This window comes from Micropterus salmoides, unplaced genomic scaffold, assembly GCF_014851395.1.
Source record: "Micropterus salmoides isolate LMB-PRFRI ecotype aquatic unplaced genomic scaffold, ASM1485139v1 Ms_hic_scaffold_4, whole genome shotgun sequence".
Lineage (NCBI taxonomy): Eukaryota > Metazoa > Chordata > Actinopteri > Centrarchiformes > Centrarchidae > Micropterus > Micropterus salmoides.
In genome coordinates this window covers 23,236,181-23,252,874 of record NW_024043372.1, presented here as the reverse complement: position 1 = coordinate 23,252,874, position 16,694 = coordinate 23,236,181, and the positions used below count along the sequence as shown (strand labels likewise).

The 16,694-nt window shown below is 40.2% G+C and overlaps 1 protein-coding gene across 1 annotated transcript; it reads left to right on the top strand.

Annotated features, from left to right (window-relative positions):
- The first annotated feature begins 1,885 nt into the window (after window positions 1-1,885).
- On the top strand, window positions 1,886-16,294 carry prkcda (protein kinase C, delta a). Its single transcript, XM_038697119.1, has 18 exons — window positions 1,886-2,039; window positions 5,021-5,193; window positions 5,346-5,545; window positions 5,629-5,695; window positions 7,305-7,461; window positions 7,954-7,985; window positions 8,146-8,231; window positions 8,784-8,913; window positions 8,998-9,098; window positions 10,244-10,340; window positions 10,507-10,637; window positions 10,943-11,116; window positions 11,221-11,312; window positions 13,454-13,516; window positions 14,455-14,593; window positions 14,690-14,878; window positions 15,101-15,229; window positions 15,338-16,294. The coding sequence occupies exons 2-18, from the start codon at window positions 5,085-5,087 to the stop codon at window positions 15,494-15,496; spliced, it is 2,055 nt and encodes a 684-aa protein (XP_038553047.1). The 5' UTR covers window positions 1,886-2,039; window positions 5,021-5,084; the 3' UTR covers window positions 15,497-16,294.
- Window positions 16,295-16,694: the final 400 nt, after the last annotated feature.

Sequence of the window (16,694 nt, the reverse complement as noted above, 5' to 3'; positions counted from 1 at the left end):
GGCCTGTCCTATATAGTCGCCTGTCCCAAATATAGGCAGGGTGAGTTCAGTTATGTAACACATAAAAGCCCAGGATAGTAATTGAAGTTTCATGGTAAATAATAAAGGCTACAACAGGGTAGCTACTAAAAAAAAAAACAGGATACCCTGAGAGTTACTGCCACAGCAGCTGACTGAATAATCAGGCAAGGAATGATTGAAGAACCGTGGTAGATATACTGCTGGCCCTATCAGCTGATGAGAGGCAGGTGTGTGTAATCAGCAGGTAACCAGAGCCAGGTGGGAGAATGAGTCACTGCCACGCCCACAGTACACAGACACACAGAGAAAGACAAAACACACAGGGGAAAAAACTGGAGTCATGGGGAAAAAGAAGGAAAAACAAAGATCTGATCCACAAATTTCTATTAATATTTTGGACTTTTATCCACTCTTTGATTTGTTATTTGCTTATTATTATTTGCTTGAACAGTTTTTAAATGAAACCATCTGTAAAGTTTACAGGAGAAATGTCCCATCAACAACTCAGAGATCTGAGACAGGACAGTTGGCACTGGTTTCATCTTTAACAAACTGTATTTTATAAACTCATCATATGTAGTTTTTTAATGTAAAATCATAATTTGTAGAGTGGAGTACAAGTATAAAGTAGCATAAAATGGAACCTCAAAAATCTAAGTAGGTGGGCTATTTCAGTACTTGGTTACTTTCCACCACTGCATATTTTCTCCTGACTGTTAACCCAGCAGTGCCATATAGCTGTATGTGTCCCTAAACAAAGCGTTTCTATGTGGGTCTCTTTAAGCTCTGTATGCTAAATTTAACATCCGCCTGTTTCACAGCCTGTTCATCCTGCAGATGGATCATGGCACAGGGTATGTGTGGATGTGAGTGCATTTGCTACAGGGAGAACAGAAGGAGAGGGTTCCTTGAGCTTTGAATGTACATCTGTCAGAATCAGAGAAGAGCAGCTGAGCAATGGAGACTATAGCGCACACATCACCGTGGACTTCCTGTATCTACCATGAGTCACAATCTGTCTGTTATGTAAGGCCTCAGAGGAGAGAGGGGAACACTGACACACCTGTGCCTCAGCCTGCTCCTTGCAGGTGTCACGTTACATTCACTTGGCAGCACAATTCAAACAGTTCAAACTGCACCTAAACATTTAATTATGAGTCACTCTGCGGGAATATACCTATCATTTTTCCTCATTTAGGTCGCCAATATTTCTTTAGCGTCATCAGATGAGAACAGCTTCCCTTGTTCATTTGCACACACATGGGCTACCTGTATATTTAGGTGTGTGTGTGTGTGTGTGTGTGAGCGGCGAATGCAGGCAAGAAATAAATGAAGGATGATTTTGGAGACCTTGTGTTGTGTTTAGAACAAGAAAAGATCATTTGGCTGCAGGAGCCAAATTGCCACCTCCTCACCAGCAAAAACCTTGCTCAAACCTCAAAACTACCCCCGCAGCCTACGGTATACCAGCCACGTGACCTCATCCCCTGCCACACAAACACTATAGCAGGGGGATGCATCTCTTCTTGCTAAAGATTTCTAGGGCACCCTTCACCAATGCAGATCTTTATCTACAGTTGCATGGGCAGTTTTTTTTTTAGCTGAGGTGATCAACAGGTCTGCAGTGATGAACCCACACCATTATGTTTCTAATCCAGGGGGGCGTAGTAAAATGTATCTGAAATGTGGGTGCGTGTGTGTGTGTGGGACAAGTGAACAATCCGACTCATGTGGAAAAATGCTTTATAATAACTGACAGGACATTTATTCAAAGAAATAGGGCTGTGTGTGTGTGTGTGTGTGTGTATGCTATTGTCTGTGGACTGTGTATGTGTGCTGTGTGTGTATAGCCTACTGTGTGCAGGCAAACGTCACAGCTCGCCGAGACAGCCTATGCTAGGGAGCGCGCGCGCCACACTTCCTCAATCGACTGAATCACAGAGCTACAAAACGAGAAGAAGAGAAAAAGCAACTTTCCGTCGTGCTGCGGAGAACAAGCACCGAGTTTACAAGACGAGGTGAGGCTGCGGTTTTTTTAAATTGTTTTTTAGGTTTGGAGTTTAAAGAAAGTTGCGCAAAGACAAAAAACAACCTAAAGCAAAAGATACGGATCCCCTCTTCTTATTTTTCTTCTTTCATGTGTGGGGAAACAATGTTGCGTTAAATCGTTTAACCTTGACCGCTAACGTTAACGTTAGCTACTTACTCCTTTACAGTACCTTAATGTTGGTAACATTACGCTTTTGTCTACGCCTTTTCTATAGCCATTAAAAACATAGTAAGCCTACTTACATTAACATTACTTAGCCAACTAGCTGTTCTGATTTAAATAATAAAGACTAACTTTTTTTTTTTTTTTAGAATAGTGTTGCTTCGTTTTTTTTAACGGCAATTAGAACAGAAATGGTGCGACGGAATCTGTGACCTGGGGGAAAAGACTGCTTGATTAAACATTGACTGGTGAAGTGTTACGACTCTGCAAACTGGACATCACTTTATGCTAAGACAGCTCTCAACAACGTGTGAAACTATCCAAATACAACGGGATCACTTTAACAGCAGTAACACCGTTCGCTAGTCCGGGCCACAGAATCTCACGGGTCACGGAATGCGTTGTAACACCGTGAGGAGGAATGTGGGCAGGTCTGAACAGCAAAGAAACGGGAGTGTTATTTGAAATAAACCGATAACAGTTACATGCATATGTCACAAAAAATTAATCTGGTTGCAAACTATTATCTGACTCATGCGTGGTGACATCTGTGTTCAGTCAACTGACAACCAACCACATCCTGATCGGAGACCGAAATGTTGTAAAAAGAAAATCAGGTGCTCTGACAGATTCTTCGGTCGATGCTGATTCTCTTAACTGCCCTCATTTGTAACAGCAGCAACACGTTTCTTTGTGACCACCATAGTGTTTTGTACAATGGTATAGTCTTTGAACATAGTGTGCAGGATTCAAAACTAGTTAGGCCTACCTGATGTTCATAGCTGTTACAATTTCACAACGTGTGTGTGTGAGTGTGTGTGTGTAAGACTCAGAGACCTGTGAGGACTTGTTCCCATCACCAGTAGAAAGACTGTAGTTTAAGGCAGACAGGCAGGGTGCATTTACACCCAGATATATAGCAGCTCCCTCTCTTTTTCTGTATTTTACTTCACTCTTTTTTTCCCTGTCACAGTGGATGAAGGGTGCCCCCGCCCCCATCTTCACTTATTATTTTATTATTTCAAGTAACTTGATAGTAATATTACTATAGGGTTCAGTCTCCAGCACTCACGCTTGACTACTAATGCCACTACTACAACTGTATTATACACCAGGCATCCAATACCTGTATTATAGGTGCTTATCCTATATTTTAAGATATGGTGTTCAAATACAAGCAAACATACACAAAGTTTTTTTTTAGTGTGATTACTCTCTGGGTGTAATAATATAATAACATAATGTAGCCTTTGTAAAAGTTCTTGCTTCTTCTGGTAACAAACACTTTTGAGTTAGTCATTAATGCAGGTATCAGGAAACATATGTAAAAAATGTTACAGTATGCTGGTACATGTGGCATAACTACGGAATTTCACAGAGGGGACAAATCGAAACTGCACATGAACAGTTTGCTAGGTAATCAATCTCTACCACCCTCAGTCACACAGTGTGCTTGCTATTGACATCACAGCTCACAGCAGCAAGTCAGTGAATGAACATGGTCATTCATCATCATCCCCCCCCCCCCCCCCCCCCACACACACACACACACACACACTTCTTTCTTCCCTGTACCTTTTTTCTGTGTCTTACTTTTCTGGCCTTAGAGTAGGTGGTTATAGGTTTAGGATTGTGAATACCAGCCAGGCCTACTGTGGTGCGCTGCATGCCTGTATTTGGATTAGTGACATGCTGAGGCTCGCTCTGCCTTTGTAGCATTGGCGAACACCTCCACTGTTGCAGCTGCTACCTTTCAGAAACTAAACAGTCAAGATAACACAGTGACAGGGAACCAAACCAGTAGCAGATGTGCAAATGATACAAGCACATTTGACACTGTGGTTGTATTTGTAGAGGTGTGGAATTAACAGTCTAGGCATGTATGAGGGCAAGGGTGTGACTAAAGTGCCGGGCCAGAATATGACGTTGATGGGAGACACCTTTTGCACCATACAAACAGAAACCGGTGGTGCATAGGATGTTATAGAAAAAGTGGTCGCTCCATCTGTAGTACATGTAAACTTATGCAAGCAGCAAATCGTGCATGCAGCAGTTGTTGCCCAGCATTGATCTCTCACCAACATGTCACTATCAGAATGTATTTCACCTCTAATGCACAAGGGATGCAACTAGTTTTCATCATCTTTTAATATATTGATTTTAATTGTTAGATCTATCAAATCTCTATTAAAAACATGCCCATCACAAGATCCCGAAATGATGTAGCAAAGTTTTCAATTTACCAGCACAAGTCTACTCCCCCCCCAAAAAAAGTCAGATATAGCAATTGTGATAAAAAATATATGTGAAATAAATACAAAATACATCCATCCATCGTCAACTGCTTATCCTGCGTACAGGGTCGCGGGAATACAAAATACATGTCATATGATTTTTATTTTATTTTTCTTTTAATTCCAAGAACCATATTTGGAACCAGGGACAAAAAACTGTTTCTGTGAAAACGTGTGGTTCAACAGTAGTTGTTCTGTCCTCGCTGACACAGCCGTCTACTGTTTTTGTGTGCAGGTGTCTGACAGGGAGGTGTCAGGAATGTGTTTGAAGTTTATTTCTCAGATGTTAAAAGGAGTATTATCCTCTCTCCTTTTTCTGATATTGTTTGGTCTCACAATGCACATAAAGATTATGTAGTTTAACCTGTAGCATTTATCTTAATGCTTAAATGTGAGCCAGGAGCATTGCTGCACAAGAATGTGAAGCTGTGTTTATGTATGCCATATCATAAGTGGATATGATATTGAACTGTAGCTGTGTGTGTCATTATAGGTAAATGCCACCAACACTGTGATTGTCTGTCTCTGAGAACAAGGGTACCTTGGTACTCATCACCATGGCTCCTTTCTTGAGGATTGCCTTTAACTCCTATGACCTGGGTGTCCTGCCTCCTCTGGCCGACGCTCCCTTCTGTGCAATCAAGATGAAGGAGGCCTTGACAACTGGTGAGAAACTCTTTGATAGTGTACACTACCCTGTCTTTTACAGAAGTGGTCACCTCTGTAAAAAAGCATTTACTTCCTTCTAACTTCCAGCGCTTGAAAACACGAAAAGATGTTTTTGTCTGTTCTCTTTCCGTACATCTTCCTTTTCCTAGAACGAGGTAAGACCCTGGTTCAGCGCAAACCCACCATGTATCCAGCTTGGAAGGCCAGTTTTGATGCACACATCTATGAGGGCCGTGTGCTCGAGGTACTGCTGATGAAGACAGCGGAGGAGCCTCTGGCTGAGGTCACTGTTGGAGTGTCCGTCCTTGCTGAGCGCTGCAAGAAAGCCAACGGGCGCGCTGAGTTCTGGGTACAGTCCTCTGTCCATGTGAGCAATTTCTCAGGCTGTCTGTGAGTAAATGTCTGTGTGTCTAACTGTGTTTGTGTGTTCAGGTGGATCTCCACCCTTCAGGGAAAGTGATGATGGCTGTGCAGTATTTTCTGGAGGGAGTGGATGCAGGTATAGGAAATAAAATGGAAACATTCTCTACTTTCCTCTTTTCTCTGCCCTTTTTTCCTTGTAATCTATATAATTGAATGGTTGCTTTGTTTTCTTCTATCATGACCCATGTCATTTAAGATTACGGTAACGGTATTGCGATACAATAAGTGTTCTGTAAATTCCATTAATGGTTTAAAATAACTTTTTATCCATCCATCCATCATCAGCCGCTTATCCCACGTACAGGGTCGCGGGGGGCTGGAGCCAATCTCAGCTTACATCGGGCGAAAGGCGGGGTACACGCTGGACAGGTCGCCAGTCATAACCTTTTATTTGGAGCTTAAATAGAAACAAAAACAAATTGACTATTTATAATTTCATTCTCCTCCACAGTATTTTTCAAACTTAGACCCACACACTAAACCAGAAAAGAGACAAAAATCATGCATATACAATTACAACATACAGATCGGCCTACCTGGTTAAATAACGGTTAAATAAATAAAAAAATATGCCTATGGGTACACACACACACACACACACACACACACACACAAACCTCCACAAAAGGATACACTTGCATGGTTATGGATATGTTCACACCATTCCACATATCTGCACACATCCAAACATATAAACTAACAGCATGTATTCAGCGTTGGTGCCTGTGTATGTATTGTACTGAAAGTTGCGTTTCAGGTTTCTACATACTTAGATTGATTTAAGTAATAGCCTGCTTCAAGGCTTATATAAAAAGAAGGAACAAATAGTAAAGTTAATCTTTACATTTGCTTAGTCAGGGCACGGTAATGATGTTGTAAATCTGAGCAATAATTTGATTCCAGTTTCATTTTATGGTGTATATAAGGAATTAGACATTTGTTCTAAACTTAATAATTGTATTATTAATTATCTTCCAGTTAATAGCGCTAACACTTTTTGCACTCATAAATCCAATCTCGATATTCTCTTTAATAATCTTAGATAAAACGTACACAATTTTCTTCCAATATATTTGAAGTTTGGGCATTTCCATATCATATGAAAGAAAAAGTCTTTCTCCTTATTTCAGTGGCAACACTTTTCATTGCTATATGTTGATAAACTTTAAAATTTATTATTTTGTTATTTGGCAAGTTTGGCATTCTATGTATTTTCTGCCAAATTGGTGCCCACGTTTTAGTGTCTATGTTCTCTTCAAGGTCCGTCTCCTAGATCTGTAATAATAAAACCAAAAAAATAAGTGAGATAAAACAAGGAACAGACTCTGCTAGCATGATCTCCTATGGCGGATTGTTCCAGATTGTAGGGGCCCTGACAGCAAAGGCCCTGTCTCCTTTCGTTTTCAGCCTAGACTCTGGAATGGCTTGCAAGGCTCTAGCAAGGAGTAGAGTTGGAAAGTGGGTGTATAGTATGAAAATGGGGAAGACTGTCTCTTATCTTTAGCATTCATCAAGTACTTAAATACCATGTTTGGTTACACAGGCTGCCCAGCTATTTGCCAATGTTTTTCCTTGTTAATGATGTTATCATTCACACGAGCATTTCATAGATTATCACTACATTTGTGACAAAATGACCATTTGTTGTGGGATGACTTATCTGTGTTTCTCTATCTGTCTGGAAGAGAGTAAGCAGGCTGTAAAGGAGGAAGAGGCTCCTACCCTGAACCGTAGACGAGGGGCCATCAAGCAGGCCAAGATCCACTTCATAAAGAACCACGAGTTCATCGCCACGTTCTTCAGACAGCCCACTTTCTGCTCCGTGTGCAGAGAATTTGTCTGGTCAGTGTGGCCGACACCTTAGGCCTATAAACAAACCTTCAAGGCAGCTAAAGGGGAACTCATAAACCACCGATTAGATAAAATAAAACAGGCAGAAGGACATGGCTAGATAAAACAGTATTGAGGAACTTCCTGATATTTGGCAGCAACTCTTTGTGTTGGCTGATTTATCTCAAAATGAGTTAAGCAACCTGTTTGCTTATGATGTTATTGATAAAACCAGTAAGGACAACCTTCCTTTTAAGTTGTAACATCTGTGACAGTGATAATCTTTGTCATCCTTTGATGGCTACTAATTCCACTGATCTACTCTGAAGCCCAATTTGGTCTCATTGGAGACAAAGTGTGTAGAAAAAGGAAACCCTGATACACAAATCAGCATGGGTGTACTCTAGCTGTTCATTAAGACTAACAAGTGATTAATCAGCAAACCATTCACATGATCCAACCATAATACAAACTGACCCATTTTTGTCACTTTGTCTCCCACAGGGGACTCAACAAGCAAGGCTACAAATGCAGACGTAAGTGTACAACAGTTTAAAACCTCCTGTGCTGTGAAATACTTGAAATAGCAGGCCGCTGCATAGATGGCATATATTAAAAAATGTGTACTTGAACGCCATTTTGTAAGCATTACTTTGTGGCCAGTGTACAAAGAATACAAATTTCTTTTTTTATCAGAATGCAATGCAGCCATCCACAAAAAATGCATAGACAAAATCATCGGCAGATGTACCGGTACTGCTGCCAACAGTCGGGATACCGTGGTACGTATCACATATTTGTTCAGTACAGCGTGTACTGTGAGTGTTCTCCATATGTCCAAAAGTTTCAGTTTATTGTGGGCATTTCTCACTCTGGTCTTTGCTGTTGTAGTAAAGTATCCTTCCTTAACAGTATGAACAATGAGAGTAATACAATTGAACTGGCAGGTGTTGCTCTGTCAGAGTTTAATACACCAGTCAGGATCCACATCCAGTAAGATCCTCTTTTCAGTGATCATCAATATTGGTAGATAAAGAGGATCAAAGACCAGCTGACCTAGATAATGGTTGCATGGAAATGATCAAGTATACTTACCCATGAAGTGAATAATAGATGGGGTGTGGTCTCAGCGAGGCACACCTGGGGAAAAAACATGAACTTTTTATCCAGCAGTGTGGTCACTTCTGACAGTATAAGCTCAGAGATGGAAGCAGAAGACAGGGCAAAAAGAAAAGGATGAGGTGCGCAGAGCTGTGACGTGTCACAGGCCACTGATTAGGATTCCTTTGCCACCGATTTTTCATGGAGATGATGAATCGCTTTTGTCCCCGCAGTTCCAGAAGGAGCGCTTTAAAATTGACATGCCGCATCGTTTCAAGACCAACAACTACATGAGTCCCACCTTCTGCGACCACTGTGGAAGTCTGCTGTGGGGTCTAGTTAAACAAGGCCTCAAGTGTGAAGGTACAATGCAGCTGTGATTGACTAATTGTTCGGGTGTAAGTGTACTTTTGTCTTTAGCAGAGTTTTTTTCTGTTCTGTTTGTAGATTGTGCCATGAATGTCCATCACAAGTGTCAAGATAAAGTAGCCAACCTTTGTGGTATCAACCAGAAACTTCTAGCTGAAGCGCTTACACAAGTCAGCCAGGTGAGTTCAAGGAGACACAAGACCTTCAATGCAAGGTCAAATCAAGTGCCTACAAGAGTTGACGCATAGTCGAAGTTACGTCTTAAGAAAGTGAAGGACAAAGCTGACTCAAGTATCATACTATCTAATTAAATTATTTTCTGTCAGACATTGCAGATATCTGAGTACATTATCTTTTCTCCATACTTTACTGAAGTGGGTTTAAAAATCAAATTGTAACTTGGTGAAGTTAAGAAAAAGCATTGTAGACAAGCACTTGATACATTTTAATGCCCTGCCCCAGTAAATAAGATTTTTTACACTTGTAATAAGAGTTTGTTTTTCCACAAACATTTATACACATTTATAATTACAAAAATGGCGTTGAGTTCTTTTCAGGAGTTGTTAGTTGTTAGGAGGCGAGTCTGAAGGGAGCTTGGACTTGGACAACATCCCAATTAAATGTTACTTAATTTGGATGTTGTACAAGTCCAAGGGTGTTACTGAACTGTCTTGTAACAAAGATAATATCACAATAATTTCACCTTCTTATTGATAAAGTGATGTTGAGTGGAAAAAGCCGATAATATATTTTAAACTACCACCAAAACATCCAGAGAACTACTTGTCTGCCTCATATGATCTGCTAAAAGATCATGAAAAAATTTTAACTATTGAAGTATTAAAATTACCGCTTGTCATGTGGCACGCAGCTTTGGCAGAAGTTTGTGACAGGTGACATCCGAAGAAAGCTTTTACAAAACAAAGTATTATTGTTGTCAACCATGATCTTAGACTGACCCCTATTCTAGCTGTGTTTATTGACACATTATGATTCCTTGATAGTAAATTGATTATTAACGAATGTGAGTGTCACTTAAATGTGAAACTCCTGGTCCTCAGTGTGTGTTGATGAATTGTTGAGAATTTGACACCTGACCTCAACGTTTAAGGACTGGCACCCTGTGGATCCCCCAGTTCTCTTGTTCTCTTTTTACAGGCATCCAATAGTCTGTAGTTTAGGGGACAGTCATAGAACACAATCGTTGTTTAAGAGAAGAATCAGACAAAATGTGTTCACATTGGGTTATACCACAGCTAGATGGGTAACGATTGCTGGGAAACTATTTGGCTGACTGTTTCATCCTTATTTTCCCATCCATCAGAAATCGTCGACCCGCCGTTCAGATCCAAACATGCCTAATCTGCCGGATATTGGAATCTACGATGAAGTGAACAAGCTTGCTGCACTAGAAGTCAATGGTCAGTGAGTGTTTTCCTACATGTGCATGTACTATATTTGCGCGCATTCATTTGAGCAGTATACGGACAGTACTGATAATAATACTTAGTAATACTCAGTGTTCACTATTTAAAATAATTATATGAAAAAGTCATTTCTATGTGTGGTTATTTGCTTGTCCATTAGATGGATCTGCCTATGGCAGACTGTGGGAGGGGTCCAGCCCACGTCCTCAGTCTCGTATTACCCATCTGACCCGCATCAACGTGGACAACTTCATCTTCCACAAGGTCTTGGGAAAAGGCAGCTTTGGCAAGGTACAATGCAACCATGTCAGTGTGAATTAAACTATGAGACTAAGAGTGAGTGAGAGGGTAAGCATCCTCCAGTCAACACCTGTTATATGTCATGGACACACTGGCAACTTCAGGCTACATATAGATATTATGACATAAATGAGTTGTAGACAGGATATTTACATTTAACACTTAACTTGACATTTCAATCTGATTTCTCTTAACACAGAAAACACAACAAAGTACCAATATTAATTCCTCTTCTCCTCTCCGTACTTCTAATTTCTTCTTCCCTTCTCTTTTTTCTTCTTCTCTTCACTTGTCAGGTTCTCCTGGCAGAGCTGAAGGGTCGTGGAGAGTACTTTGCAGTGAAGGCTCTGAAGAAAGATGTAGTGCTGATGGATGACGATGTGGAGTGCACTATGGTAGAGAAGAGAGTCTTGGCTTTAGCCTGGGATAACCCCTTTCTCACACACCTGTACTCCACCTTCCAGACCAAGGTAGTCCCTTTCCACCTCAGTGGTGTTTTGATCACTTTCTTTTCCTACTCTACGTCAGTGGTTGGAATTGTGTCCTCAATACTGAAAGTGCCGCTTGTCAACAGGAGCATCTGTTCTTTGTGATGGAGTATCTGAACGGAGGAGACTTGATGTTTCATATTCAGGAGAAAGGGCGCTTTGACCTCTTCAGAACCATGTGAGTCACACCTGTCACACAGACATAACACACAGACGTGATGTAAGACACACTCCCTGTCATCATTACTGTCGTGCTCCTGTAGCTGTACAGACTCACACAGGATCAATGAGCTGAAGCAGAAGAGCCTGTGTTAACTTTCCCTATGTCACTCTCTTTGTCTCCATTATGTTTTTGTTTTTTTTTTCTTTTACATGATATTCTGAACCCTGATAGGCTGGTTCTGGGCTGTCATCCGCTAGCTGCTGCTCACTTGCAAGCTGGCCTTGTAAGGAGTAAGCCGCTGTGTGTTGTTTGTATGGTGCAGTACCACCCACCTCTCTACTCACCTCTCAGTGGGAAAGCCTGTAGAAAAAACAATAGAAAAAATGGCACACTGATAAAAGAGAGTGTTATGAAGTCACTGAAAGCCAACTAAAGTTTTAACAAGTCTCATTTACAAACATAGATGAAAGTAGAAGTAAAACATTTAATCGCAGATGCTGTTAGACACTCAAACCAAGCTTGGATACAATAAATACAAAATAAAATGATTATGTTATTATGATATACAAAAAACTGGAAGTGCCTTCTTTTATGATTTCCCCCCCACCGATTAATGGTGACACGTTTATTGATTTCCCCTTCTGAAATAGGACACAGAAAGGACCATTAGTGGCATTTCTGGAGTTTTTTCAATTGTATCACAGAAACTTCCTCAGTAGAAGGCCTTTGCCCAGTCGAGGAATTGTAGACATTCAAATGTTCATTATTTTGACAAATAAGGATAAGAGTGAGGGTCTTTTAGGATGTTATGTTCACTAACGTGGGAGCAAAAACATACAAACTCAGAGCAGAAATGTACCTTAAAGGTGAAGCAAAGCTAGTTTGGTTTAATTCCAGGTAGGATTTGTAGACTTCAGTGCATGCAGTGTTATGTTTTTCAATTTCAATTCAATTTTATTTATATAGCGCCAAATCACAACAGTTATCTCACAGATAATTTGTACATTTGTTTTGAAGAATGTCAAGACTATGAATGCATTTACTAATATATTTCTTATATACTAGTATTCTTTTTGAACATACTAATGTAGGCTTAAATAGCAGGTCTCACATTATGAAAGAATTTCATTAAAATGAGTTCTGCCGTTACATTTCCTGTAGTTAAACCGGTCGCTCAATCTGGCCCCCCACGAGATGACAGGAGTAATTTTCCACTCTACACCTTATCTTGTGTTGGCGTCTGCTGAAATCCTCCTCACTCAGTAACCGCATTCAGCCAGGATGGATAATTTACCATCAGTGAGTGAAGAAAAAAGAGAGTGGGCTGTTTTCGTTATCTCACAGTGCATTAATATTTAGCGTCTGTGTGTTTATTTACACACGTTAAAATATAAAAGAGTAAATAAGCTTGCGTGTTGCTGCACAAGTTGTCACAGTGGAACTGAATGGTCTCCTGGATTTGATTATGCAAAATGTTTCCATAAGCAGTAAACGAACTTCAGAGTTTCCAGTGACCTCTTTACCAGCAACAAAGGCCCTGTTCTCCCAGGGGCTAGTGCTAATTTGTTGACGTGGTGGTGTAGAGAGTCTAGTCCAGTATCTCAACATTCTTCACATAGCAGAGCCCAACTTACTTACGCCTACTTTCACATACTATATGTAGACTGCATTTTACATTCCGTTATGTGTTTGATTCTAGTGTTGTTTCTAGAGCAGGTTTAGATGTGCGTGTACACTTTCTAACGTGTTAGCTTAAAAAGTGTTCAGTGAGAGAAGCTCAACAGAAAAAACCTGACAGCCTATTCTGTCCTTGTCAGTTAGTCATTTATAATCAATGACCAGTTATTGGATAATAGCGGAGGCTACTCTTTCTTCTCTCAAGACCCAATCGTTTCACCTGACACAGACGACAAGAGAAGAAGGTCAGAGATAGGCTAATCTTTCAGCCCATGGCCGCTCTCAGGTTTCACATTATGAGAGTGTTATTCACCTGTCTCCTGCTCCATACAGATGTCCTCCTCAATAATTCAGCTGTACACTGAAATGAGTCTGCAGTGACACCGGTGTTCAGCTGCCAACTCAGTAGTGAGACCTGTAGCTGTCCCCAGAGATGAGTAGCTGATATCTGTCTGTCTGTGCCATGTTTGTCTTCCCAGGTTCTACTCTGCTGAGATCATTTGTGGTCTTCAGTTCTTACATTCCAAAGGGATCATCTACAGGTCAGAGCAAAACTGTGTATTACATGTGGATGTACCACACTGGTCATATATCATGTTTTCGTTCAGAAATGTAAAATACTATTTTCTTTACATCAGCTGACCATTTTGTATTATTTTCCCATCTTCCACAAGAACGTTGATTTCAGTTTAGTTGCAGGTGTGATGTGAAAAAGAACTTGCAGAGACCAAAACTTGCATGGTTAGGTAATCCCACTCATTTTAACACTCATTGTGTTGTAATGCTGTTGTGATCAGGGAGTATTTAGGAAACTGTATCTGTGGGTGCAGTCTACACAATCAAATGCAGAAGAAAAACAATGAAACAAGGATTTTGACTAAAATCTCAGGAATAGTGTAACTGCTTGCAATTGGGAAATAAGAATAATATAACTTCTATAAAATGTCTTGTAAATTAACACATAAACAGTGGATTTTTTTCTTTGATGGACCTGAATGGATTAGCTGTTTCAGGCAAGTTTCAGATCTCTGCAAGATTTGCATTTTTCAAATCATAGTGAAATGACCTAAAACCAGTGGCTGCATGGAAATAAAAATTAAAACTTAAGGTGTTCTTAAGTGCAAAGTGGTAGCAATGTGACAGCAATGCACAAAACATGCAAACCCACTTGTTTGGTTCTGAAAAACATTTTGCAAGTCCTGGGTTTTAAGGTTCTTTCTCGCTTGAGTTTTGTTCGAGGGCATTTGAGGTTTCACAGTCCAGCTGGCAAAAAAAAAATGTTCTCACACTTTTTTAATCACTTCCTAATCCTCTAAAAGTAAATTCAAAACAAGCAAGCATTAAGTGGCATTCTAACATAATTCTGATTAACACAAAATCGTCAGATTAAATCTTACAATTTCAAACTCACAATCTACAATCTTATCTTCAAAATCACTTGTGTGTATTTCCAATCCTTCCGTGATTGCTTTGTTTCCAGAGATCTTAAGTTAGACAACGTGATGCTGGATTACGAGGGACACATAAAGATCGCCGACTTTGGCATGTGCAAGGAGAACGTGTTTGGCGAGAATCGTGCGACAACTTTCTGCGGCACTCCTGACTATATCGCCCCGGAGGTATGGTGTTTAATACTTAGAGATGCTGTCTTGTTCTGAAATTTTTTAATCATGCAAATGGGTGTCTCAAATTTACAATATCTTATTACAACACAGATCCTGCTGGGACAGAAATACTCCTTCTCTGTTGACTGGTGGTCATTTGGGGTGCTGCTGTATGAAATGCTGGTTGGTCAGTCTCCTTTCCATGGAGATGATGAGGATGAGTTGTTTGAGTCCATCCGCATGGATACTCCCCACTATCCTCGCTGGATCAACAAGGAGGCCAAGGACCTGCTTGAGCTGGTCTGTATCATACCTTCTATACAAAATATTTGCTTCAGGGAAAGTCTGGTATATTCATGTTTGATTATTTCACGGATGAGAGAATTCGACAGTTCTGTGTTTGATGAAATCTATTTAAATGAAATTAAACAACATAAATGTATGCAGCTGAAAATTATCTGTTTTATGAGATGTAATGGTACACATTCCTTACTTTCCCTTACTGACTTTGTTTCCCTGCAGTTGTTCGAGAGAGACCCCACTCGCAGGCTAGGAATTGTGGGCAATATCCGTTTACACCCCTTCTTCAAGAACATTGACTGGCAGGCCCTGGAGAGGAGAGAGATTGAACCCCCCTTCAAACCCAAAGTGGTATGTCCCACACGCAAGTCACAGAGGATTAAATGATGAAGAAATATGGCTCATCTGCCATGTTTACACATCTATAAGCTGCTGATATACGTTTGTTACCCATTACAGAAAGCACCCAACGACTGCAGCAACTTTGATCGGGAGTTCCTCAGCGAGAAGCCTCGCCTCTCCTACAGCGACAAGAACTTCATCGATTCCATGGATCAGACGGCGTTCTCTGGCTTTTCATTCATCAATCCCAACATGGAGCACCTTTTAGAAAACTGACTGTTCTAATGCCAGTCAGACATGGGTTACATCCCTACTGTTTCCGGACAGTTCTTCTGTCACATTGCAACAGTCAGTATTTGTGTGACCTTATGTTAAGAACAAACTATTCTTTCCTTGGGTACGTGTAGAAATGATAAGCATAGAAATGGGTCATTGTACTGTATATACTGATGTTATTGTGTTTGTGTGCATGCTTATTTGTCTAGATTGCGAAGGCCCAGATGAGGTTGAAAATCTTTACATTTCACTTGACGTCACTGCAGCCATTTTGTGTTCCACACTCAATTCAACCAAACTGGGGGTTTAAAAAAACTGAAAAGGGAAAGAAACCTATAGGAATAAATTATACTGTAGAATGCAAATGTAGATTGTGTGAATGAGTGACTGCATGTATAGAAATGTCAGATCAACAAAAATCTTCCCATCTTTAAATATATATTAATAATGAATATTGTTTGTCTTTGAATCATCTGAATCCTTGCCTTTGACTGGATAAATCATTGTCTTGCTGACAAAGAAGGATTTGTGATTGTCTGATTGACTCAGCGGTGCCATGTAAAGAACAAATGCAAACAGTAACAGCTGGCCTCAGCTGTGTTGAACTTGTGGTTGCAGTCACGGGTGCAGAAAGTTCAGTAAAGGTACAGGACTGTAAACAGTGAGTGAAAAATCCTTGAAATGCTGTATATAGATGAGGTATATGTAAATTGTTATGACATGTATATTGGTTCACTAAGGATGTACTTTTTTTACTGTCTCCATCTTATACATCTGATTAAAAAACCATCAACTCCCTGGCATTGTGTGATATTTTTAAAGCTGGTAGAGTTTACATTGTCCTTGTGCTATGAAAGATTAAGTTCTCAAAAACGAGGACATTTTAGAGGGTTTGGTCAGATCAGGGCTTATCTATAATGCAGATGACGGGTAACTAATGAAGGTGGTATTTTAGTATTACGATATGTATGTTAATTTTGGCATTTGTTTGCAGTAATGTATTTTGAAGATGTTGTGTACTTTTATATGTTCTGTCTATCTTGGTTTTTAACATCTTGGGACCATGTTGGAAATAACTTCTCACTCTGGAAAAATTTGTCCATGCATTTATCTTCAGTTGACTCGACTACAACTATATGGTGTCTTCACAGGTCTCTCTGAAACATTCAGAGCGCTGCTGCTTGAAACCTCACTAACA

Bases quoted from the DNA above. Each gene is read 5' to 3' on its own strand.
- prkcda (XM_038697119.1), top strand. From the start codon at position 5,085: ATGGCTCCTTTCTTGAGGATTGCCTTTAACTCCTATGACCTGGGTGTC. The intron at 5,546-5,628 runs GTACAGTCCTCT...TTGTGTGTTCAG, and splicing joins ACGGGCGCGCTGAGTTCTGG to GTGGATCTCCACCCTTCAGG. The intron at 11,117-11,220 runs GTAGTCCCTTTC...GCTTGTCAACAG, and splicing joins ACTCCACCTTCCAGACCAAG to GAGCATCTGTTCTTTGTGAT.